This window comes from Juglans regia, chromosome 7 (assembly GCF_001411555.2).
Source record: "Juglans regia cultivar Chandler chromosome 7, Walnut 2.0, whole genome shotgun sequence".
Classification (NCBI taxonomy): Eukaryota; Viridiplantae; Streptophyta; class Magnoliopsida; order Fagales; family Juglandaceae; genus Juglans; species Juglans regia.
Window position 1 is genome coordinate 51,553,516 of NC_049907.1, and position 24,033 is coordinate 51,577,548.

General features: G+C 35.7%; 2 protein-coding genes across 3 annotated transcripts; both read right to left on the reverse strand.

Annotated features, from left to right (window-relative positions):
• Positions 1–8,944: 8,944 nt before the first annotated feature.
• LOC108991764 (taxadien-5-alpha-ol O-acetyltransferase) lies at positions 8,945–10,627 on the reverse strand. The gene has a single exon (XM_018966149.2). The coding sequence runs from the start codon at positions 10,531–10,533 to the stop codon at positions 9,202–9,204; it is 1,332 nt and encodes a 443-aa protein (XP_018821694.1). The 5' UTR covers positions 10,534–10,627; the 3' UTR covers positions 8,945–9,201.
• Positions 10,628–18,736: 8,109 nt separating this feature from the next.
• LOC108991786 lies at positions 18,737–20,535 on the reverse strand. 2 transcript variants are annotated; one of them, XM_035692513.1, is made up of 5 exons: positions 20,210–20,535; positions 19,990–20,066; positions 19,844–19,880; positions 19,623–19,737; positions 18,737–19,511 (listed from the first exon to the last, which is right to left on the reverse strand). In XM_035692513.1, exons 1-5 carry the CDS (start codon positions 20,475–20,477, stop codon positions 18,878–18,880), a joined length of 1,131 nt encoding a protein of 376 aa, XP_035548406.1. In that variant the 5' UTR covers positions 20,478–20,535; the 3' UTR covers positions 18,737–18,877. The 2 variants fall into 2 exon arrangements, with proteins under 2 accessions (XP_035548406.1, XP_018821715.1); XM_018966170.2 differs by having other exon boundaries at positions 19,623–19,746.
• Positions 20,536–24,033: the final 3,498 nt, after the last annotated feature.

Here is a 24,033-nt window from a genome sequence, read left to right on the forward strand (position 1 = left end):
TAACCTTTTCCATTATATGGACTCGAATCTTGAGAGTAAAGTACACCATTTGGAGAAAGAACACATTGAAGAGAGAGGAAAAAAGGAGCCTGAATCCCATATCATTTGCCCCCAAGCTTGAACTCGTAAAGATGAAGGCTTTCCTCCCTCTCTGTGTAACCGATTGTGCTCTACCTTTCCTCTCTCTCTCTCAAGAATTTCTTCTTCGTCTTATCTGCTGTAAAGACTGGTCCTTGACTCCATCGGTGTGCCTAGTGTGATTGGCTCATTTTTGTTTTGGTGGGTGGTTTTGGGTTCCCTCTTCATATTCTTCTACTTCTTTTCTCTTCATACTAGGCACACCCAGGGAGTAAAAGACTAGTCTTCACAATAGACAAGATGAAGAAGAAATTCTTGAGAGAGAGAGAGAGAGAGAGAAAAGGTAGAGCTCAATCGGTTACACAGAGAGGGAGGAAAACCTTCATTTTTACTAGTTCAAGCTTGGGGGCAAATGATCTGGGATTCAGGCTCCTTTTTTCCTCTCTCTTCGGTGTGTTCTTTCTCCAAATGGTGTACTTTACTCTCAAGATTTGAGTTCATGTAATGAAAAAACTTAAGGTTGTCTAGTTTTGGAATCCACATTTACGACGCAGGGATTTACGGTTTTCCTTTTCTTTTGATTTTCTTTGGCTTTTGAAATCTGAATACTTCTTCCTTTCCCTTTCATCTGTTACCTTTTTTTTTTTTTTTTTTTTTTTTGGGCTGACATTGCATGCCGATTTTCCCACGATTTTGCGGGCCGGTTGCCTATAGGAGAATTGAAAGATATATATAGCTAGTCATTAGGCCGTAGATTTAAATAAATAATCTAATCAGTCTGATATATATTAATTAAGTAAACTAAAATATAGAATCAGGCTCATGGCTTGCTTTGGAAAATCGAATCAGATTATCATGATAAGTACGTACGTGGCTTTAAATTTTCAGCAACAAGGTAAGCAATTCGATCTGGCTCGAGGCGGCAACTACTGTCCATTCCAATTTCCAGCAAGGTTTTAACGTACAGCCTAAGGTACCTGGCCTGTGCATGTATGAAACTTCCCTGCGTGGTAATGTATATATCTTGGGTCTGCGACAACTAGTCGTGAGTAGGATGGATTAATTAGGCCGGCAGATCATAATGGCCCAATAAAGTAACAATGATCGGAAGAATTAAGTTTAGGCTTTCTCAGTTCCTGTCCGCGCAATTAATAATATTGCCCAAGTACCCAGAGGAAAATCACTTCGAACGTTCGCAAAAAGATCATCATGGATCGAGTTGCCTCCGAAGAAAAGAAGGAAACAAGGGGCTCGATTTTTTCTTCGTATATAGTTTTATATTATAGCAATTTATTGGATGCTTGCATGTTGGAAATAAATAAGCAAATCTTCTACTATATATGCATTGGACTCGAACAAGTATCGATCGTTTTCCAACTGAAAATTTTTTCTTTAGTATATTGTCATCGTTAATTATGCTGCCTCGCTCCCATCGATCCTTCTACCTACTTTGATTATAAGACCGAAAAGTCAAAATTAGTTTTCACAACGTACGTATATACATTTATAATGCGAATTTATACGTCTAGAGAGCCTTACTAATTTGGATCATTTAACTGGCATTCACGGCCAAGAGGGGAAGCCACCCCATATATATATAGTTACTCTTTCCCGGTGCACGAAAAGCCAGCTTGTCATATCACGACACGGTAGAGTACCCTAGTATTCATCAAGACGACCATGTGATGAAAGATTAATTACGTGCGTCTTTGAATTTAGATAGTGGAAACTTTGTTAATTCAACTATAACCAACCACGAACATTCGACGTAGATGGTTGTATTATTACCCGTAAAAGAGGGAAGAATATGATCAATGTTGGATTATGGAGATTGGGATTAATTGGGTGTATTAATATATTGCATATATATTCTTTTTGTACATGAGTGTTGTTGTGTTAATACACGCAGTAGTCGTCATCTGGTGAAAGACTACTCTTGGCAATATTAAATTTTTGTTTGTTCTTTACTTGGATATTATTTGACATCCGATTCTATATATAGAACGAGATTCCACTTGAAATTCAACTAGTATGCTGTTATAATTTTACCTTTTCAATATTAATGGACATAGACATTGAGCCACTTTTTTTGACTTGACTAGTATTCGGGCCTATTTTATTGGGATATATGAACTAAAATTAGACCAAATCATGACTAGAATTTGACATCTCTAGCTAATTATGATCACGAAGTCCGTTCGAATCTTTTTTTAACTCCAATTCAAAATACTGTTTTTTTTTTAGGCAAGAACTTCATGTCAAAAAGCAGCTTTTTTATGAGAAAAATTATATTCTCACAAAATTTCATTGTGAGAAGCTCGTGGCGTATAACTCGTTGTAAAAAGTATTATAACTCACGAAAAGTTTAATTTATGGCCAATACTTATATTTTCTCACAACACATCTCGCGGCCAAAGCCGACGAAGCTCGTCTCAAAAGCACATTCATTTTTGTTTATGCTCGTGGAAATATGAGCAATTACCACGGGAGATGTTGGTGGGATTTAGTATTACCCACTAGAACATTTGGTGGAAAAAATTTATTCAAGCAAAAAAAGATATTTGCCGCAAGTTGTCTTCGCAGCAAATGCTAAAAAAATTCAGAAAAAAATAATTGTAAAAGCCAAAAAATATGAGACTAAGCCAAAAATGATTATAAAAAAAAAGGTCTAATATAAGCTAAAAAGTTATATGCTAACCAACACAACCATGAAATGAAATAAACCACCATCCATTAAAATTCAATACATAACAACCAAGAAATGAAATAAAACCACTTTCAACATAGTCTGTCCAACTATTAATATCAATCTACAAATGTTCTTTCAAGCTTTATACACACTAACAACAATCCCAACCAACATATCACTTCAATATTTAGTACCAATTCACACCATTCACACTCCCATATATGTAACTCAAAGAGTTAAATTGTAAGACATATCAACATGTTTGCTGCCCATGTAATCCAATCCAATACAAATGTAGATATGTTATCTATCTAACACTTGAGTTCAACACAATAAATAACATAACTGTATAATCATAAACCAAATTCACATATCACTGGTTTGGTCTGCTAAATAACTAGAGATCTTCCTTTAATCCACAAGACCCAGTTCAAGCCAGCCAGTTCAAGTCAAATGAGTTAGGCCATCAAGCAGACAGGAAAACAAAGTATAGTCTTTTAAAAGGTAAAAACAAAAAAGAAAAGAAAGAGACCAATTTCCATGCATCTAGTCTGGAATTCCTTGTCAGTCTACTAATGCACGCGACAAAACTTGAAGCCATTCCTCCCTACCAAGTCCACGGGGCATTGCACCCAACACATGATTCAACAAATGCTCCCGTGTAAAAATGGCAGCGGCATTTCCATTTTGCCCATCAAAGATCTGAATATCAGAAGAAAGAATATTCAAACTACAGCAAAAACTATAACAGAACCCAAATTGCCTAAATCAAAACAGAACATAATTTTATTCTACATCATCAAGTAGTAGGTTGAACTAATTTCTCTTGTTTCTACCTTTTTAAATACTTTTCTCAAACTCATAAGTCCCTTGAGCATACTCATGATTTTATAAGTCCAAACCATTAGATTCCTCTATGTGATACTCATGCTCATGCTCAGTAATAGTTCCCACTTTAGATGTGATATACACATTGCTTTAGGAGGTTAAAACTACGTCAAGGAGATGGAAATAGTAGTGCAAACAATATAGTGAAAATCATTGAACAGGCAATTTAGTAATGTTTTTAAGAAAAAGTCTACCAGGTTCATAAAGATGGAAAAAATAATTTCATTCCAAGGAGCTAAATCAACTGTACCTAGTTACTTGTTTTGCCTTAATACCTGATAGAATAAGGAGTCCCGTGGAAAAAATTGTTTCTAGATAAATGCTATTGATTACCAAACTCAGAGTAAATTGACTATTACACAACACAACAATAAAGCTCAGAAGAATTGAATGACCGAACATCTTAAAGTGGCATACCAAGTAAGCAAGAATGTACTCCAGTATGACCAGCTCCAAAAGAAAGAAATTCTTCCATTTTGGCTATAAATGCCTCAATCGATACTCCTGAAAATTGCAAACTCAAACAAAACATGCCTAGCTTCCCCAAGATTAACTGCACATCATCGAATCTAGTATAAGCAAAAATTGAACCCTAAATCACAGAAAGTTAGATCATAACTAAAATAAACCCTAATTACAGAAAAAATAAGGAAAAAAAACAAAAAACAAAAGCCATAACAAACCAACCACAATATTTGATCAAAATAATACAGACAAAGGAATTTCGTTTCCTCTACGTCTAATCACGGTATCTATTTGACAAGTGCAGAGTGAAATGAACAAAAAATAAAAAGAGAGGATGGAACAAATGTACCGTCCAGATGTCCGCATGGACGAGGACGATAACAAAGAGGGAGCAAAACAAGGAGTATCCGACGGTGAGCAGCACATAACGAGGGACATCAGGGCCGGCAAGTTCTCGGCTTTTAGGGGGGATGACAGCGCCTAGAGGGAGGGGGAGAGAAGAGACGAAATAAGGGAGTAAATTAGGGTTTTATGTAAGTGATCTTAGCCTTACATTCTAATTTTAATCAAGGGTGGAGATTAGGAATAAGCGGGAAAACGGGATTTTTATTTTATTAACTTTTTGTGACAGGTTGTGATCGCCATTAAAGCTCATAACGTCGCCGCTACAATAAGATAGTGAAAAAAATTCAGATAAGTAAAAATTCATATAAGTTTATTTGTGGCGACTTTATATCGTTGTAAAAAACTAAATATCCTATTGCAAAAACTAATAACTCATGAATTAACTATATTTTTGGCCAAACTATTTGTGACGATAAAAAGTCGCCACAAAAGAAGTTTTCTCGCCGCCAAAAAAGCTTTTATCCCACGAAGTTGTACTTGTCGACCCTATGTTCAGTTTTGGTGTGATTAGGTAATTATTTTCTATGAGTTTATAGCTTGGAAAAAAAATTCATGGTAAAAGATCATATTTCTTGTAATCTCTTTTGAATGTGGTTCGAATCATGCGATTCCTTTAAGAAAAATACTAGTTTGACACTTAAATTTGACACCTCATAATTTTGATACTTTTTAATTTAAATTTAAATTTTTATTTAATAGTTAAGAAAGTAATTATTAATGTATTGATATTTTTTTTATATTTTTTAAAAATATTTTAAAATAATAAAAAAATATAAATAAAAAAATTTAAAAAAAAAAACTAATTTCAACTAACAGTCACTTTAAGCGGTGGAATAAATTAAAAAATTAAAAAAAAAAACTAATTTCAACTAACAGTCACTTTAAGCGGTGGAATAAATTAAAAAATTAAAAAAAAAAAAACAAATTTCAACTAACAGTCACTTTAAGCGGTGGAGTAGCACCGCTCTTCTTTCAAACCCCCTTACGTCTTGATTGCAACACTAATTGGAAGGTTAGTTTGAACACAACGTCTACTCTATGAATAATTTATGTTTAAAACCTGAGTCTAATTTGTTGATCAAGTCTAGTACTTGATGAATATACATGTCGATTGTCAGTTCGGAATATTTATATATTTTTTTAAAATAATTTTACTAATTTATAGTTTTGTAATTTTCCGTAAAGTAATCATTGGAGCATATGGGCGCATGATGAAAATTTAATAACTTTACGATCTGACAATTTATAAAATCAATTTGTAGTTACAATATTTATCTAAACTTTTACCTTGCATAATTAATTTTATTGGTTTATATATATAGTTGTGTCTTTTAACGCATTTATGTTAAGAGCTTTGCTACACAACCTCCACCACACTCCACACTTCACATTTTTTTAAATTTTTTAAATTTTTAATATTTTTAAAAATTTTTTTTTTTGAGTTTATTCTTTTTAAATTATTTTATTCATTATTTATATAATAAATATTTAATAAAAGAAAAAAATAATAAAAATTAAAAATAATGTGGAGTGTGGAGGTTGTATGAATAGTAGGAGGTTGAATAGATTTTTTGTTACGTTAATTCGTTGATTTTCAACAATTTATTGTGCCTGGCTGTAGCACGCTCCCAACAAATGCGAGGAGTTAAATTCAGTTATATACAATGGTTTTCTTTTTGTCTAACACATTAAAAATTATTTATGGCCGAAGAATTCATGACAATAAAAAATAATTAAAAATAATTTATTATATTTTATTTATTAATTTATTATTTAATATCAAATTATAAAATGATGAGAGAATAATATAAAAATAGATGGTGAATAAATTTATTCCGGAAGGGATGGTGTAAAAAGAAATTAAAAGAGGACAACGCAAAGAATAAAGTAAAAAAGGTAAAAAAATAAAAAGAAAAACTGTAGATCTTACGTACGTGGCGTTTGCATGCAAACGCAGAATCTGCCACGTGCAATATGAACATAAGAGTACAAGAACTGTAGGACAAGGATCCGTCGCCTCAACTTAACAGGTAAGAAGCGTGATACACTGATACTTCCTTGTCGGAAGAACGCACCAAGGCCATGTTATTTTCCACCTCATTGTTTCTCTCTCCTATCACAATTTAATGTTTTTTATTTTCTTTAATAACCAAAACGAAGAGGCCAGCAGGCCACTGCGTGTTTATATTCATGATGAAAAACTCTTTATGCATGCCAGTCAGTCATTCATATATAGAGCGCGTCTGAGATGCATTATTTCATGAGAAATTGCATATAAACGAGCCGCGCGTAGCCAGGCAATACTTATGGTCAGCTTGTTCCAGTTCTACCACGGTTATAATGAAGTGTTATACCTACTGCACGTATAGTGACTCCACACCCAATATTATTGTAGGTCCGTGAGGAATTCATTCTTTTGTTTAGCCGATTGCATGAGGAGCTGACGTGTCTGTGTTTAAAAGGAAGTATGAAGCTGCTAGCTAGCATGTGGTGACCAGACAGTGCCTCGGAACTCACAAAGGGTATACGTAGCCAGTAAAAGGCACAAGTTGGAGAGAATTTCTGATACGATGCTCCCTCCATCGTGCGGTATTCGGTGACTTTTGCCCTTCTTTGTCGTTCCTTTTATAATACAAAGCATTGGTTTGGAACTGTAAGGCTGGAGGGGAGCTGTTCCAATCACAGCCACATACTTCTCCATTGTAATGTATTTCAATTTATTTCGCCGACACATATCCAAACAGGGTGAGTAGTACTGCCACCTCCGACGACCCTCGATCTTGTGATCAGATCTCCCCAAGTCCAAATCATTGAACAAATTTTATATCATTATGTTCATTATAAGCATTAAGACACATCATATATCATTGGGTTGATCTGAAAATAAGCACAAACAAAGATCCGTGCCTGCTATGAAAACCAATCTCCAATGGTGGAAAAAATTGCGATCTTAATTGGAATGCCTTGTCAACAAGTTCTTATTTGAAGGACCAGAAATATGTTGCAACTTTTTAAAGGAGAATTCCTTAGAGGTCATCGATCGAAGATGTCCGTACGTCCTGACCAGTAACCTGATCTGTGCGTTCGCCCAAAATTAAATAGAAAAGGTTGTCTTGTTTTTGTGGTCACAGAAAATCACAATGCGAACTGCGAGTCACCATTCCATATTTATTATAGTAACTCAACTCAGACAACAAGTTCACCATGCCCCTTAAAAAAAATAAAAATTGTTCACCATGCCGTATGTATTAATGGCAAAACAAGAGAGGCCACCCGCAGGGATATGCACGATGGCAATTAAGTGGTTCAAACCATATTGTAAACTGGATCTTAGCTTTGGACATTCTGCATTCGGTCCAGTATTATGAGCTAGCTGTAAAACTGAAAATGAAGCCCGAACGGCCTTTCTCAGAAAGGATAAGCCCATACAAATGTGCAAACCATTTAGCTAGATAAATGTACGACGTGGTGTCTTCCGACAGATGGGCCCAACCTAAAATCGAGTGTCTGGGCCATCTGCCCCCTGACCTTAGGCATATCGCTGCCTGTTTAACCGATCTTTTTACTTGCTTAACATGTTGGTACTGCTCACAGAGGTCCAAATTCTGTGGGTGCAAGTAAAGGCATATAGTGGTTTTCTTGTGAAGTAATAGCTTTAAAATTGGAACAGAGGGAGAATATTAAGACGTCAGAAAGAGAAGGACAGAAAGGGAGAGATGCATGCTATGCCAATTCAGTTTGAAAAATGATAAATACACAACACTTTATATAACACTTTGGACAACAATATTTTAAAAGGAGGAGTATTTTTGTAAAATATCATATAAAACTAATATAATTTTATAAAAATACTCTTATTTTATAATATGTGTTGTAAAAAGTGTTGTGTAAAGTGTTATATATTTACCACTATTCGTTCAGTTTTCAATGATGTCATAGGGCTTGAATTGAAAACAGAAAAGCAAGATACGGAATGGATTTTATTGACCAAAGTTGATGATTAAGTAGAGCATTTTTCCATCCCGAGTACTGCTACGGGTCCCGATTCGGGACTCAAAAAATATTTTGAATGGAGTAAATTTTTTATTTTATTATTATGTATTTTTTTAATTATTATAAATATTTAAAAAAAATAAAAAATTCACAATATGATTAAAAAATATTTTTTTAACCATTCTGTAAAAAAAACAAATTCATTTGGGACAATTTTTTAGATCCAATTCGAGACACAAAGCATATCTCATCCCATAATTTTTGAGTCTTGGAGCGTACGAATTGATCATGTTGTTCGCTGCTTGATTTCTAGGCAATAATCTATTATCTGACAATGCTTTTGGGCATCAATTAAAAAAACTGGAGATGCTCTTGAACATTGTACTTGGACAGAGGCAGTTTAATCATAAGAACATGTTGTTGGAGGACAATAACAAAGTAAGTAATATATCAAATTAAACAAGCTGCAATAGGGTTCTTCACAACACTGAAAGGTCAGCCAAAAGGCGCAAATTTAGGATGACCACCACGTTCTTCGAAATGGAAAGAAAAAGTTCATGGAAATATGGAATGGAACTCTACTTCCTTGGACCAGACTTCGGAATCAATTTTATATTCATTTATTAATAAAAGTCAAACTAATCACAGAAGTCAATTGCTAGAAAAAAACAATCCAGTGCTCCTCAAGCGTATGGACTCCTGACCAAATAATTGTACTTGTCAACGGCACTTGTGGGGATTGCCACCATCACCTTCACAGCGTCCTTCTGATCAAGAACTGGCAAAAACAGGCAGTACCTATCACAGCAAATGGGTCCAATATGATGTGGGACTCCCATCCCAAAGTCAACCTTCTCTAACCCTAGCCTTGACCATTGTGAAACAATGAGTACACCCACTGAATCAGGACTCGCTGCAGACTCACTCACAGACGCCGCGACCCTTCTTACGTACTCCGTGTTTACTCTTTCTTTCGCGCTTTTAACCAGAGCGGAGGCATTGCCTAAGCCCTTTTCAATCAGATCTTTAACGCTCGCTTCCGCGCAACCGAGTACAAAAGCATTGCCGTAGTATCCACTGGGTATACTCGGCTTCACTCGCTCACGAACGTTAACACTGAAGAGGATTTTCAAAACTTGATTTGAAGGTAAGTTTAGTGATCTAGCCCAGCTCCGCCAAATATGTGCAGAAAGAACCTCGAATGACGTGTAAGATAACTCGGTGGGTAGACTCGCACAAGTAGCTAAGTTCTTGAGCTCGTTGAGATACCGTTCATTGAACGTGGTTGAAGTAGGGGCGAGCCTTTCGTTCGAGAAGCGAGTCAGGAACCCACAAAGGTCAGGAACTCGGGTGAACTCGAGATGGGTCACCGATATATCATGTGGAGATCTTACAGGCAGTGGGTCCAAGAGGTGGCGCTGCCAGACGGGCATAGGTTTTAATTCGGCAAGTCCGCGTTTCTCAGAAGCCAACTCTGCGAACGAGTTGAGGAACTCAGCGCTACCGATTCCATCACAGAGACAATGGTTGATTCCGACACCCACCGTCGCTGCTCCGTCCTTCAGCCACGTCAGCTGGACAACGAGAGGTGGGGCCCCTTTGAGAACGTCAGCCACGTGGAGGGACAGTAGCTTCCTCCATTGGTTGACAGACTTTGGAGCTCTTTCAAAGTCGCTAATTGTGTATCTATCAGATATGGCCTCAATGAATAACGCACCTTGGGCTCTACAAACCACCTCAAGGCTCGAACCATCGGGCTTAGCTCTGACTCTTCCGGCTAAAGGGTAGTATGGCACCAAGGCTTGTGCTAGCGCAGCCTTGAGACGAGCAGTGGCCAGATGTACATCATGGTCCAAACCGGGGCGAGCCGGCCTGTACACCAAGAGATACTCGATGGTGAAGCGAAGGAAGAGCTGGGAATCAATAGCTGAGAGAGTGAGGACACGAGCTGGAGTTGGCTCACAGGGGATGATCATGACAGCCTCCTTGACATGCACAGAGCTTCCCATTTTCATGTGCTTTTGGTTTGAGGTGCGGAGCTTTTGCGGCCTTTGTTTGGAGTCTTGAACGAAGTGGGCTATTGATTTGTGTGTGTGGATGGTTTTGGGATTCCTTATTAAGGCGCACATTTTTTTTTTTCTCAGAAAGAAAAAGAAAAGAAAAAAAAGAAGACAAAACAAAATGGGGAGTCATACAAGCAACCATTATTATTCTAAACGACCCCATGTGTATCTTTTCTCTGTCCAACTGTGAAAGATTTGTGCCAAGATTCTCCGGGCATTGCTTTATGGAAAAAAATGAATATCAAAACAAAATTTCAACAGCTTGGCAACGCTTTCTGTTTGTTCGGCGGAGTGACAGATCATGATCTCTCTCTCTCTCTCTCTCTCTCTCTCTCTCTCTAAAGAGCATATATATTTGCGTTACTCATGTGTATTATGTACGTCATGTCAAATTATCAAAGAAATTATAATGTGCAGCATCCCCTACCAAATTGTAAATTTTATCATGTTTAATTTTGTGGAAGGCCAGAAATAATATGAACCCGCACTTAATCTGTACGTACGTGTCTAATTCATCCATTCATGTCTGCAGTATCTTTTGCGAAAATGGTGATAAATTATATGTTATATACATGAGCTAGTTGATAATTGTGTGGATCAAGATGGTGAAACCTTTGGTGATCAGGGGTGATCTAGCTATAGCCTATACCTAGCTAGAAACTTGATCGCAATTTCGGGATTTTCTTGGGGACATTTGGTGGACCCAGATGCTGCAGTACTAGTACTGGTTACGTTGTTGATTTGAAACGCTATATGAGGAAGGTTCATATATATAGCTTCTTCATGTATAGATTAAATACCATGTGAAAATGAGCAAGCTGGTTGTCAACCCGTCATTCTAATATATATAATTTATATATTGATCTTTCTAATAATTGAAACTATTTAAATAATAAAAATAAATTATGATTTCAATTAAATTGGTTTCTACTCGAATATTACTGTTTTGCTCCGGTCGTTAATTCGAATTATTGTTGGTTTAAACAAACACGAGATGCCGAAAAACTGTAGTTTGCAATTAGCTACTAATTTAATATTGCTTTGTCATATTCACAACGTATATCTTTTGGGGTTATTGCTAAACGTCTCCACGATTGATTGAAGAGATCAGGATTGGGGGTATTGCTTGAGGGCCCTTGTATAATGGGCAGTTTCATGACCAACGACTTTAATGGCCAGTACTCTAGCTAGCATGATGCATGCAGCCTGCAGCTTGCCCTCATAATAAGCAACCCTAATGAATTGTTTGCATCCAATATAATTAGAGAAATACTCTAGTTATAAAAAAATTACATAAAAATAATTTTTACAAACTGACGTGATAATTAAATATTATTCGTTGGCTTGTAAAAGTTACTTTTTTATAAAATCCATCTAATGAATCACATGACTTGAAAACTTCCCGATTTCTTGAGGAAAGAAGAAAGAGATGTGATATATATAAAGTAATGAGGGGCAAAGGATAAAAGGGAAAGGACCAAATGATTTGGGGACTTCCAAACTTCAACTTCTATTTAAACTTCTTCAATCCCGCAACGTAAACTTTAAAGAGAAGATCTCCATAGAAAATAAATCTCTAATCTATATTGTACAGCGAAGATAAGAGACCATAAGAGCTTGTTAAACAATTAAATTATAGTGAATTCTTTTCTTCCCAAACTATATATAGACGTAAATATTATGTCAAATTACGTAAATTTAAATATCTATATCTCTTTATTTTTTTTTACATTTATTTCTTATTCACTATTATGAATATACCCACAAACACCTTACAGCAGCACTAGACTACGGCCGAAGGCTCCACGCTACACCAGTTGAGGCCATAATATCACAACGAGTCGAGTAGTCCGCTCATTTTGACAGTTAGTTATTTTTATAATTTTTTTATTCATATTTTTTTAATATACTTAAAAAAAAAAAAAAAAAAAATATACATCACTACAGTTAAAATTGCTTCCTTATAAATCAAGTAAAAAAAAAAAAAAATTCAAGCGATCAAGTATCTAGCAGTGCTATTTGAAAAGTAAAGTAGTTTTTTCCATTCCTGAATGACTATCATGGAGATGAGTAGGATTATACCGTACTTAATATCTAGGAGGCGCATCAACTAGCAGTGGTTGCTGAGTCACACTTGTTTCTGTCGGGACGGTGGACCCCATTGTATCAAATTAACGGAGATCAAAAGATCGCATTAAAGCAAGGCTCCCTACCACAAAGGCCCTTTGCCATTTGCTTAATTTCCACTGTCGGTGGTTCGGTATTCTAATCTTCTAACTTATAACCGTTGGGTTTCAACAATTTCAACGTATCCGATCATTTCTCTGACGTACTGCAAAAATGTTATTAAATTACATATAATTTAATTATTGATTTGTTAACCTAGCTAGGAGTCCACAAGAACATGCAATTTTAGTATTGCGTGGGTACTCACGACACCTTCGATAATTCTCTTGTTTGGTTGAAAGAACGTATTAATAATTTGGTTGTAAGATCATCTTCGTGTATATGGCCCTTCCCAGTTTTAACTCTCTCTTTTTTTTGTCGTTTTGTTCCTCACCCAACCTTTTTTTAATCAAATGCATGCATTAGCTTATAACAAGCCAGACGTGTAAAAAAAGTTTTATTTCGTTATTCTGGGAAAAGAGAACTAATTGAAAGTCGACCGGAAGCAGCTTAATTAGACCTTAGGCTAAATGAATCTAGGTACGTATGCTTTTGCATGTACCACTGTACGTTGCTTAGTCGGCTTTTGAGGAACGTATTGTTTTGATGGCTTGTGGCGTGAGTAAATAAAAGCGTTACTATCGGTGTGAGTAAATGAATCTAGGTACGTATGCTTTTGCATGTACTTTATGAATTTCGGCGTAGGCCTTTATGCAGGGAGCCTCCAGTACTATTGCTAACCCTTAAAAGGAGGGCACCCATCGACGGGCGGGCCAATTCCACAAGCTAGCTTCTCTTTTATTAAATCATCCCGAAGATATGGACTACATGTTACAAAAAGGTTTAGTGAAATTATTTTATGATTATTGGTCCACTTATGGTTGATGGGACTGCATTTTGTGCCGAATATGGATCAATTTTCTTCTCTTCCCTTTGCCATGCACCTTTATACCAACGGACTTTAGAGATCATGGTAATTGGAAGGGCACGAATTGAATGCCACCATTCTAGATCTATGTGTGCATGCATACGTACAATTTTAAAACCCGGCCATATAAACTTCAAAAAGTTTCAGAATAAAAACTAACATGGGAAATGATATAATATTATTTAGGATCAAATCCATAAATCTAAAGTTATGGGTTAAGTCGTCGCAATCATCCAATATATGCAAAGATCCCTCGTAGCATTCTCAATGGCTTATATATGTATAATACAAAAAATTTAAATTATTTGAAGAATTCTTCATAAAATGAGTTCTATCCGATTATATAAAAGAACATATAAAATACAAATCATTATAGTAACCCACTATATGTAACGGGTACTATTCATCCTTAAACAATTTTTTTTATTATAAATACTTTATTTACTCTCGCATTTCCTTTTACTTTTACATTTCAATGCAAATTCTTTTTTATTGTTCATCATTTAAAACACCTATATTTTATTTTTTTTCTAAAAAATATCTTAGAAATATTATTTATCCAATTTTTTCATATTTGATTTTATTTTTAATTTTTATTTGGTCAATATATTTTTATTTTGTGTGTATAGGCCGACTGAATTATATTTCGTTGTATATAATAATATGTTGCAAATATAAAAAAAAATATGGATATTACAAATTTATTAGTAGAAAGGAAATGTTTAAAAAGAATAAAAAATATTATTTAAATGATATGAAGGAAAAAAAGATTGATATATGATATATTGTACATAAAAGTCAATATATAAAATAGAAAAAATAAAATTTGATAATGTATTTCAAAAGAAAAGATAAAAATATGCAGTTTCTAGCTATTAATTGGTTACAATTTCAGCTTCATCATTTGCACTCAAAATATAAAGAAAAATGAAAAATATATAACTTCTTTCAATATTTTACATAACAATGTTTTAAAATGAAGGTTATTTTTATAAATTAATTTGTAAAAATAACATTATTATTTTACTAAAATATTCTTATTTTATAATATGTATTATAAAATATATTGTGAAATTTATTTAGTGGATACTTTACTCAAATATAAAAAGGTAAAAATAGAGAAAATGCGAACGTAAAGTTTGTCCACATCAGCATGAAAAATATTTGAATATCCTTTTTCTCGCCGTCTTTGTAAATCGAAAATGCTATACTTACCGATAAGGGCTCCCGCTGGAAATTTTTTTTTTGTTTAGTTTTTTATTTACTTCGTGATTAAATAAATATTTTTAATAATATTATGAATATTTTTTTAAAAAAAAATTAAAAAAAAAAAAAAAAAAAAACACCCAGCGGGAGCCGTGGGCGTAGACCCATCCGTAAAACTGTTGGGTAGACGGGTGTCTAAGATTTAAGTAGGCATCTATACGCAAGACAACGACTATGACAACCAGAGATGCTCTCGTCAAATCCTGACCTACCTCTGCCCTGTTATAGAGCTCCCAAAATATTAGGCAGCACACACGAGAAGCTAGCTTCTTTTGGAGGATAAAAAAAAAATTAGATCGGGATATTTACAATATACTTGTTAGTTTTTAATAAACTAACTTCCCTCGGAGCAGGTTAAAAAAAAAAAAAAAGGAACAGTATTGCCTACGTGGGACTGATCTTGTAATTAATAGGAGGGGGGGTTTAATCAGATGGATAGTGCACATGTCTTGAAAAAGTAAGAAAGATGGAACAAGAGGACAAAAAAAAGAAAAAAAAAAAAAAAAGAGATAAAACAAGTTAGGGATATGATGAGATAAGAACACGGACCATGTCAAAGTCTTGCTTTTGGCTTTGATGGATATGCATACAAGCTTACGCATCTTTTGCTTATTCCCTCTTTCATCCGACTCCTTTTGACAAGCTGGGTTCTGATTGAACTCATCACGTCTTTTCACATAGGAAAAATATCAGACAGGATATGTGCATTTACAAAGACTGAGATTTTGAGTATCTTATGATGAGAATTTTTGTGGAGTCTGATCCGGAATATTATCTGATCAACTTGCCGGTTAGGAAAGGCCACAGTACGTATTTTCCTATATGTATATAGTGCTGATGATGTAGGACAGAGGATAGATCGTGTCAGGGACATTACCTTTTTTATCACATAAGGTTGATAAACTGGCAAAATCTCGTCCGACACTATCACGTCAATCCTAAGAATAAAATATATATTTTTATAAAATAGTAAGAAAATAAGAGTACAATCATTCCCCTTCATTGGGCATTGCTTGAATTTGGTCACCACGGGAAGGGGTTAATTGGCGAGAGCCATGCAGCCCGTATCGGAAGTTACCAAACCAAAGCCACTCTTATTGATCAGCAGTCGTATACGAAGACCGTACGAGTGTGAATCGATCTACCCTTTGGTTGAAGTCCATTAATATACAGAGAAGAAGAAAGAAAGCTGGAAATCTTTTAATACTACATGTCCTCGAATGTTGTTTATAAGGATTGAAGCTTCAAGTCGTCTGGGTATTTTGAACTTTCTGGTCCATGAATGGGTCCAGAAAAGTACGTCAGGCCCGATGGGCATATATACATACGGGCACGGTCCAATATATAGAGCCCATCCGCAGAAAGAACCCATGCATTAATTGCTTGACCAATTACAAATCCCGCAATCCCCTCTCCATTCACACCACTCACGGCCAGTCACCACTACCATTACCGCAGGATTCCACTAGCTCAACAAGCTCGATCGCATCGCGTGGGACAATTGCTTCAACGCCTTCAAAACCTTCAAGTTCATCACTAACAACACGATCATCTAGATAACTTTTTACATATATACGTATGTGGAAATTATAATTGAACGAATTATTGCAATTAGGTTAATTTTGTAGTATCTCTAAATGGAAAAAGTCTATTTGCATCTGGTCAGGAACCGTGGGGGCACCGCGTCCCATGTGGCCAAATTAAAGTTCAGAAATGATTTATGCATTTGCCCTTTTTTCGTCTGCTCCTTCAATTCCATGACAAAGAAATTTTATTTTGTTTGCTCCTTCAGACCAAGATCTCGAGATTTGATTGCAATGAAAAGTATTGGTAAAAATTTTCATCTATTTTTTGTCAGAATATATCATTCTGGCTGCTGGACAATGAACAACGACAATACCACAATTGCTACTTCTTTTTCTTTACCAACCTCGAGATCTTGGTCTTTGTTTTCCCTGTCTTTTTTTTTTTCCCACCGGACCCATTTTCAGATTCTACCTTTGGATCATTTGTCTGCCAATTTTTGTTATAGCTATTCTTTTTTAGTTCTTGGTTTTACTTGTTCTTATTCTTGTTTTCCTTTTTTTTTTTCCTTCATAAAATTCATTCTTTTCTTGCATGAAAGATCCAAGAAATTAATCAAAGATCCAACTAATCTCTTTAACAACCATAACTCCATCAGTACTAATGGTGTATTTGGGTCTGGAAGAAGAGATCACACTGCCTATAGCAGACCAATGATACAGAGGCCGTGAAGAAAGACATGGTTGAAGAAAGACACAATGTTGTGTCATAAAAGACGATGACGACACAATCTTTGCGTCTGCATCTTTGTTTTTGCTATTTAACATGAATTCTTCCCTCCCGTCTGTGTCTTCTTCTTCTTCTTCTTCTTTTTTAATTTTTTTTATGGGCTGATGTGGCATGACGATTCCCCCACGGTTTCGCGGCTCGGTTGCCTCTAGTAGAACTGCTCTAAATGATCAATTAATTAGGGGCGGGATGCTGATATTTTTCTAATTACAAGATTGGGCAAGTAAGCGATTTAATTATGATCTGAATTATCAAAAAGTAAATTTTCAAGTACATCCTCGATCGATCGTTTGGCTGGATATATAGTGCATGCATGTCCTTTATTTCGAATCCATGGAGAAAATGCTTGGGGCTTGGCTAGTTATTGCGTATTGCAGAAAATTAACTTGATCCATCAAAGATTTAAAAAAAAAAAATACAATATACCAATAGTACCCGATCACGGCCTCCTGCTTTTTAACACAAAGTAATAATGGAGAAAATTCCAGTTTATTTTCAATTGTTTTTCTTTATCGAAGATTTCAAAAATAAATCATGTTTTGCATCATCAACAATATTTGATTGACCAGGGTCGTTCCTAAAGGACATGAAATCAGTAGATTGATTTCTATATATCATGATCAAAAGAGTACTGTGCGCAACAAGTAATTATATATGCATGGGGCCGGGCAATATCTAGAGTTTGGATCATACCCTATATATTACCGCACTTTCCAAAACATGATAAAAGAAATTATATATTGATCTTGGTTTGACATTTCACTCAGACTACTAGCTAGTCATGTCATGTGTTAATTAAGGGCCAATTGCGCGCATATATAATCTGAGATGATCAGATCATTTTGGGTTATAAGTACTTCATCTTGTAGCCATGCACCTCTAACCAGGCCGGCCAATATAAAACAATCTATGAAGGCTCTATTAAAGATAAATTAAAGTTATATATATCGGCCACTTGCATTGAACGGTGTGTGCGTACGTACGTAGTTTAATCAAGCAAACTCAACTTTTCATCATTTGATCTATTTATATACAATGCAGAGAGAAGACTCGCAACTCACATGATAATTGCAACGATGAGAGATGAATTACTCGTCAAAGCTAGCTATAAATTATTATTAGAACCATTAAAATCTGTTTAAGTTTATTAGGAATATATGTTGGAAATGACATTAATTACCACTCGTACGTATTTTCTAAACTCAAAAAGTTGAAACCAAATAATCGTACACTTTTTATACGATTATTAATTAGCTTCATATCTTTTTTTCCATCTTTGATTGTTTAGCGTGGTGGGGGTTGCCACTAAATATAGCAAGAGATAGCTTCCATGACAATATAGGAGCTGCCAACTTCTTTTACCTCGAACAAAATATATCTTTACCCCATGCATGTGCATATATATTTAAAAATGCTAAAATCCTCGATGTTCACCAATTGAAGATTACTAGCTACCCATATATATATATATATATATATCAACGTATCATGCGTAGTACAAGCAATGGAAACAACAAAAGAGGAACGAGTGATGACCATTACCTTGTATGCTGGTTCATGAGAATGATATAATACATTTGCTATGGGACAAGTACCTCAAGATCTCACTCAGAATTGTCTCATTCATAAAGTCAGATCCAGAGTACTCGTACCCCTCGAATGAAGTTTCCTACGACCAATATCTCCATCCTTCAACCTGCCAAACTGCTTTGAGGGTGGTGATGAAGACAGTGAAAGAGACAAACTACTAGCAACGTCCTCATCGCCATCCAAAGTACTCATGTTTTCAAATTCATCGTTGCTTGGTGATGCCTTAAGAGCCAAATTCAAATCTAGGCCGAAGTTTGAATCCAAAGCCTTCCTTTTCCAGCTGTTTTGCGCTTCTTCAAAATTTCTCCGGTCTTTATGGCCGGGAAGTTCAGCATTGTGCAAGTAATTGGCTTGGTATGTACACCTCTCTTGAAATTGAATTATGAGGTTTGATTCCACCGAGGTTTGCTTTAGTCGGATTTGCCTTGTTCCCTGTAATGGCTGGAACTCGTCCAGAGATTGATGCCTTGTCCACCAAGTAGCTTTTCCGTTGAAAGAAGAATCGCGAACCTGTAAATTACACTCTTCTGAATTGTACTTATCGTTGCTTCCAATTATTGATCTGCGAGTGTCGACCGAACCAAAGAGTCCAACATTACTAGCGCGACCAAGAGTCCATTTCCAGTACTGTGCCTGATTGTCGTGCCGTCTCAAGGAAGCATCATATCTTGAGTGAAAGACACAGCTGGTTATGATCTTATTGTTTTCGTAATATATAGAAAAAAAAAAACCCTAAATTTCGCACTCGAAAGTTAGTTAAGGATTCGCAAGATCATACCTTAAATTGCCAGAAGAAATCACAGGGCTTTGACTATTGAAACTTTGTAACATGGGAAGTCGGCTAACGTTGTAGATATGGTGATCTCCGCTTTCCATCATGAAAAGCCCTTGCTCTGTCGCAACTGACCACCCGTTAAACCGGGGAAAGGAAGGACACCCAAAATAAAACCCAAAAAAACCCTAGATTTTGCACCAATCGAAGATGCCGAAAAAGCTAACCTCGATTGCTGGAGTCCATCTTCTTGCTCCTATACATCTTACAAAACAAATTAAAACATTAAGTGTTTAAAAAAAATCTTGAATTTGTGAAATTCATCAGTTTACGAAGTTTCCAAATTAAGGGTATTTTTTTGTTATTGAAGTACCTGTAGATGGCTTTTCACATGAGCGATGCTAAGACCCTTGGTTTTCATTAATTGAAGTACCAACTTTGGTGTTGCTTCTGCACCATTGAAATTCCCAATATATTTTGGAACATACGTATATAGTTTTTAGCTATAATCATCAGTACTCAGTGTACTATATATGGCATATGCACGCTTCATTGATTTATTAAATAGAGACAATATCTAAATTAATGCTTACTCTCTGAACCTCCTAGAGTTTCAACTGCGTGAACGAAGCAAAGATGGAGATCAGGAGTCCACCGGAGTCTCGGCATCTTAGAACGTACGTATTGTCTTACAGATCCAGAAGCTTCCTTCTTTTCACTCTCGACTGTGCTATTGTTCGAGTTTCCACCGTTCTGCAGCTTGCCAATTTCATTAACAGTATCCTCAGCCTCTTCCTCATCATCACTGTTCTTGCTCGAAGAACATGTTTTGCAAAATTCAGTATCCTCACTTCCGTTCATTAGAATATTGCAGTTGAGCGCTCGCAGAAATAGGTACCCAACTGGTTGGAAATGGAAACTCTTTCCTTTGACATTTGGAGAAACAAAGGTACCCTCTCTCTCTCTCTTCGTTTTTATTTGTTTTTAAGATACGAGATGAAATGAATAGAAATTAAAATTAAAAAATTAAATAAAATATTGTTAAAATATAATTTTTAATATTATTTTTATTTTAAGATTTAAAAAAATTAAATTATTTATTTTATTTTATATTAAAAATTAAAAAAATTATAATAATGAAATAAAAACAAACTAACCGATTTTAAAACTTTTTTATTCGTGTGTATAACATAAGTTGCATAAGTATGATGCAACACGTACGTGGATGCCTTTATGTATATACATACATCAATATAATAATATTAATTCCTCTCCCACCACCAGCTTTCTCCCAAAAAGATAAATTAGTCCGTATATGGAGGTTATAAATTAGAGGGAAAATGCTAGCATGTCTAGTAATTTTGTCTTGACCAATTCAGTTAATTAATTAAGTGGGTATTAAAATAGAGAAATGATACTTACAGTTGTGAGTGTGTAAGTATCGTATAGTTATTTTAAAAAAAGTAAATAAATATAGAGCCCACATGAAAAGAAATTAATTTTTTATGAGTAGACCCTACTCTTTTTCAAAACGACTGTATAATATTTACGCATTCTACAATTATATATAGTATTATTCGTTAGAACGTATTTAGAAAAAATATTTAGAAAATAATTGAAAAATATATATAGAATTTGTATTAGAAGCACACCCAGCACACACTGAGCAAGCCTAGTAGCTAGCTAGCGGGATCCTATATGTTAAGAAAACAAGGTACGTATCTTCTACGTACTAATGATGCAATATTTGTAATCTAACGGAAATTAAATATTACATGTAATATGTATCGGAAATTGATGGTATAATATTCTTAATTGCCTAATTGATAATTAGGTGGTCGATCCGTACGTAATCTATAAATTCTTAATTTAATTCTGTTATTTATAATCAAGTTATGCTACACAAAATTTTCACATCCCTACATATCATTTACAAGTATATAATTTTACTTTTTTATCTTTATATTTCATATTCGAATTCAATATAAAATATAATTCGAATATGAAATATGAGGGTAAAAAAATAAAATCAAATATTTTTAAGTGGTGTGTAGGGTGTAAAGCTTATGTCTATAATTTTTCTTTATAATCTCACTTATCCCATAAATATTAAGAAAAATTATAGTTACAGTCGTGAGTGTACAAGTGCCGTGTAATTACTTTAAAAAAATAAATAAATATTAAACTTACATAAAAAAAATTAATTTTTTAATAATAGACCTTATTATTTTTTAAAACAACTACATGATATTTATATATTCTATGACTATATATAATCATGATATATATATATATATATATACACACAACAACTTAATAATAAGAATATAATCTAGAAAAAGGATGAGTTTGTCCGGTGCTAGCTGCAGGTGACGTGTGAATGGAAGAATACAAAATGCCATGCACCGGATGCAGGGAGAGAGAGAGAGAGGGAGAGAGAACTTTTTTCTTAGAAATTAAAAAAATAACTACTTCATTTCAAATCTCACATGAAATCCAGTGGGAGAGATACTTTTAGTTAGGATTTTCTGACTTTGGAGATCAGAGAGATCAGTACCAAGCCAAAAGCATGTGTTAAAGCCGAAGGATAATCAGTCACCAAATAGCTAGCTAGCTAGAGATTGGCTCTACCCAAAGATAGGATAATACTCTTTGCTTCTTAAACCTATCTAAATTCATATTAATTTATTATTATAATTTTTAAATAATATTAATATTAAAAAATAATATTTTAATAATATTTTATCATTTCAATTTAATTCAATTTAACATCTAAATGAAGTTATTCTTCATAGAAAAGTCGATTGATATTTTTTTTAATTTTACTTGATTATTAAAGAATTTTTTTTTAAAACGACGTTGAGAATAAGTACAAAAAAAATTTATGGGAAAAAAAAATCAAATGAAGGAGGAGTGGACAGTCTCCAGTCTCCACCCCTGTGGCTGTAGGCTGTAGCATTGTCTCCCGAATATATGCAGCCTGCCACTCACCAACTAATTATTTTATCAAAAATTCTACTTGTACAAGGGAGGGGTACCCTTGCATACACAGGAGTCCATGTGGGATTATTAAAACGGTGCGGTTTTAATAATCCCTTCCGCCTTTCTTCCGTTTGGCTTCTAGAAATATCACAGAAACGCCTTTTGAAATTAGACTTTGGAATCACGAAATAAGACTCCCAGTTCACTTGAACGCGAGTTTCACCTCAGCAAGAAGACCATGGAACCCCAACAAAGACGATTCACGCAGCTTAGCTGGATGAAAAACAGACGCTATGTGACGGAGGCTCACCGAGAGGAGTTGCGACGAGCTGGACGGATGCGGTAGTTACAACGGCAAGGTGAGTGGCTGAGCACTAGTAAGAGAGAGAGGGAGAGAGAGAGACTGAGAGAAAAGGGAGAGAACAGCTTGACGTGGCTTACCGGGAGGGACACGGCGGACCTGGAGCTGCGTGGAGTGACCGTCGAAGTTTTCTGTGCCGGTGGTAACAACGTGGAGGACCTAGCACCGAGAGGTGTCTCCGAACGAGGTGAACCCAGGGCTGTTGATGCTCTGTTTTCGGTGTGAAAAACAGGGTTCTTCACGTCCCAAGACTTATCGGTGGCTGGGCATGGAGGTGCAAGGCAACGTGGTGGCAGCTGTCGATGTTGCACGGTGGCTTTATGGCTAAGGAAAATGGCGACTCCGGTGCTACGCTTGCGCTCACTGGAGAGAACCCGGAAGCACTGGTTGTGAAACACGTGTTTCTCCATGGCATGGCCTCGGCTGAGCTGTAGCGGTAGTGGGATTGTCCAACGGTAGTGTAGCGACTTAGCTGTGGAGGAGCAGTTGTGTATGGTGGTTCAGGAGTTCATGGTGAAGATGGGCTGCGCTGGACTCATCAGGTGTTGTGGCGTGGGTCTTCGTAGGGTTGGGTTTCTTCGGGTGCGGTGGTGAGAAGCCATGCGACATGGGGGCCGATTGTCTATGTGCGGCGTTTTTTAAGGAGCACGAGGTGGCTCCAGTACTCTAAGTATTGTAGAACCGTCATTGGTGACAGGTACGTGTGCTGCTGGCTTGGGGTGTGTAACATTTCGGGTGGCCGGCTGGACGTGCATGTAGGCTAGTGTTTCGTGCAGTGGCTGGTGGCAGCAACATGCCTTGGGCAGTTTCTCTCTATGTGCGTGTATGGAGAGAAATCAATTTGGCGCTCTGAAATCTGAAATTTCTGGGTTTCAAGTGGGTTTCTAGTTTGTTTTTGTTCTGATTTCTGATTTCTGAAATCAGAAATCAATTTGGCGCTCTGAAATCGGCTCATTTTCCTTTTTTTTCTCTAATATAATATAAAACTGACGTGGCTAATGCCACGTCAGCGATTCCGCAACAGGCAGGTACCCAAGGACGGGTACCTGTAGCAGAATTGTTATTTTATATGCC

Excerpts from the sequence above, each read along its gene's own strand:
- LOC108991786 (XM_018966170.2), bottom strand. The coding sequence starts at position 20,477 with ATGAACGGAAGTGAGGATACTGAATTTTGCAAAACATGTTCTTCGAGC. Across the intron at positions 20,067-20,209 it reads AACTCTAGGAGGTTCAGAGA|AAGCAACACCAAAGTTGGTA; the intron begins GTAAGCATTAAT and ends TCAATGGTGCAG. Across the intron at positions 19,747-19,843 it reads GATGGACTCCAGCAATCGAG|TTGCGACAGAGCAAGGGCTT; the intron begins GTTAGCTTTTTC and ends ACGGGTGGTCAG.
- LOC108991764 (XM_018966149.2), bottom strand. The coding sequence starts at position 10,533 with ATGAAAATGGGAAGCTCTGTGCATGTCAAGGAGGCTGTCATGATCATC.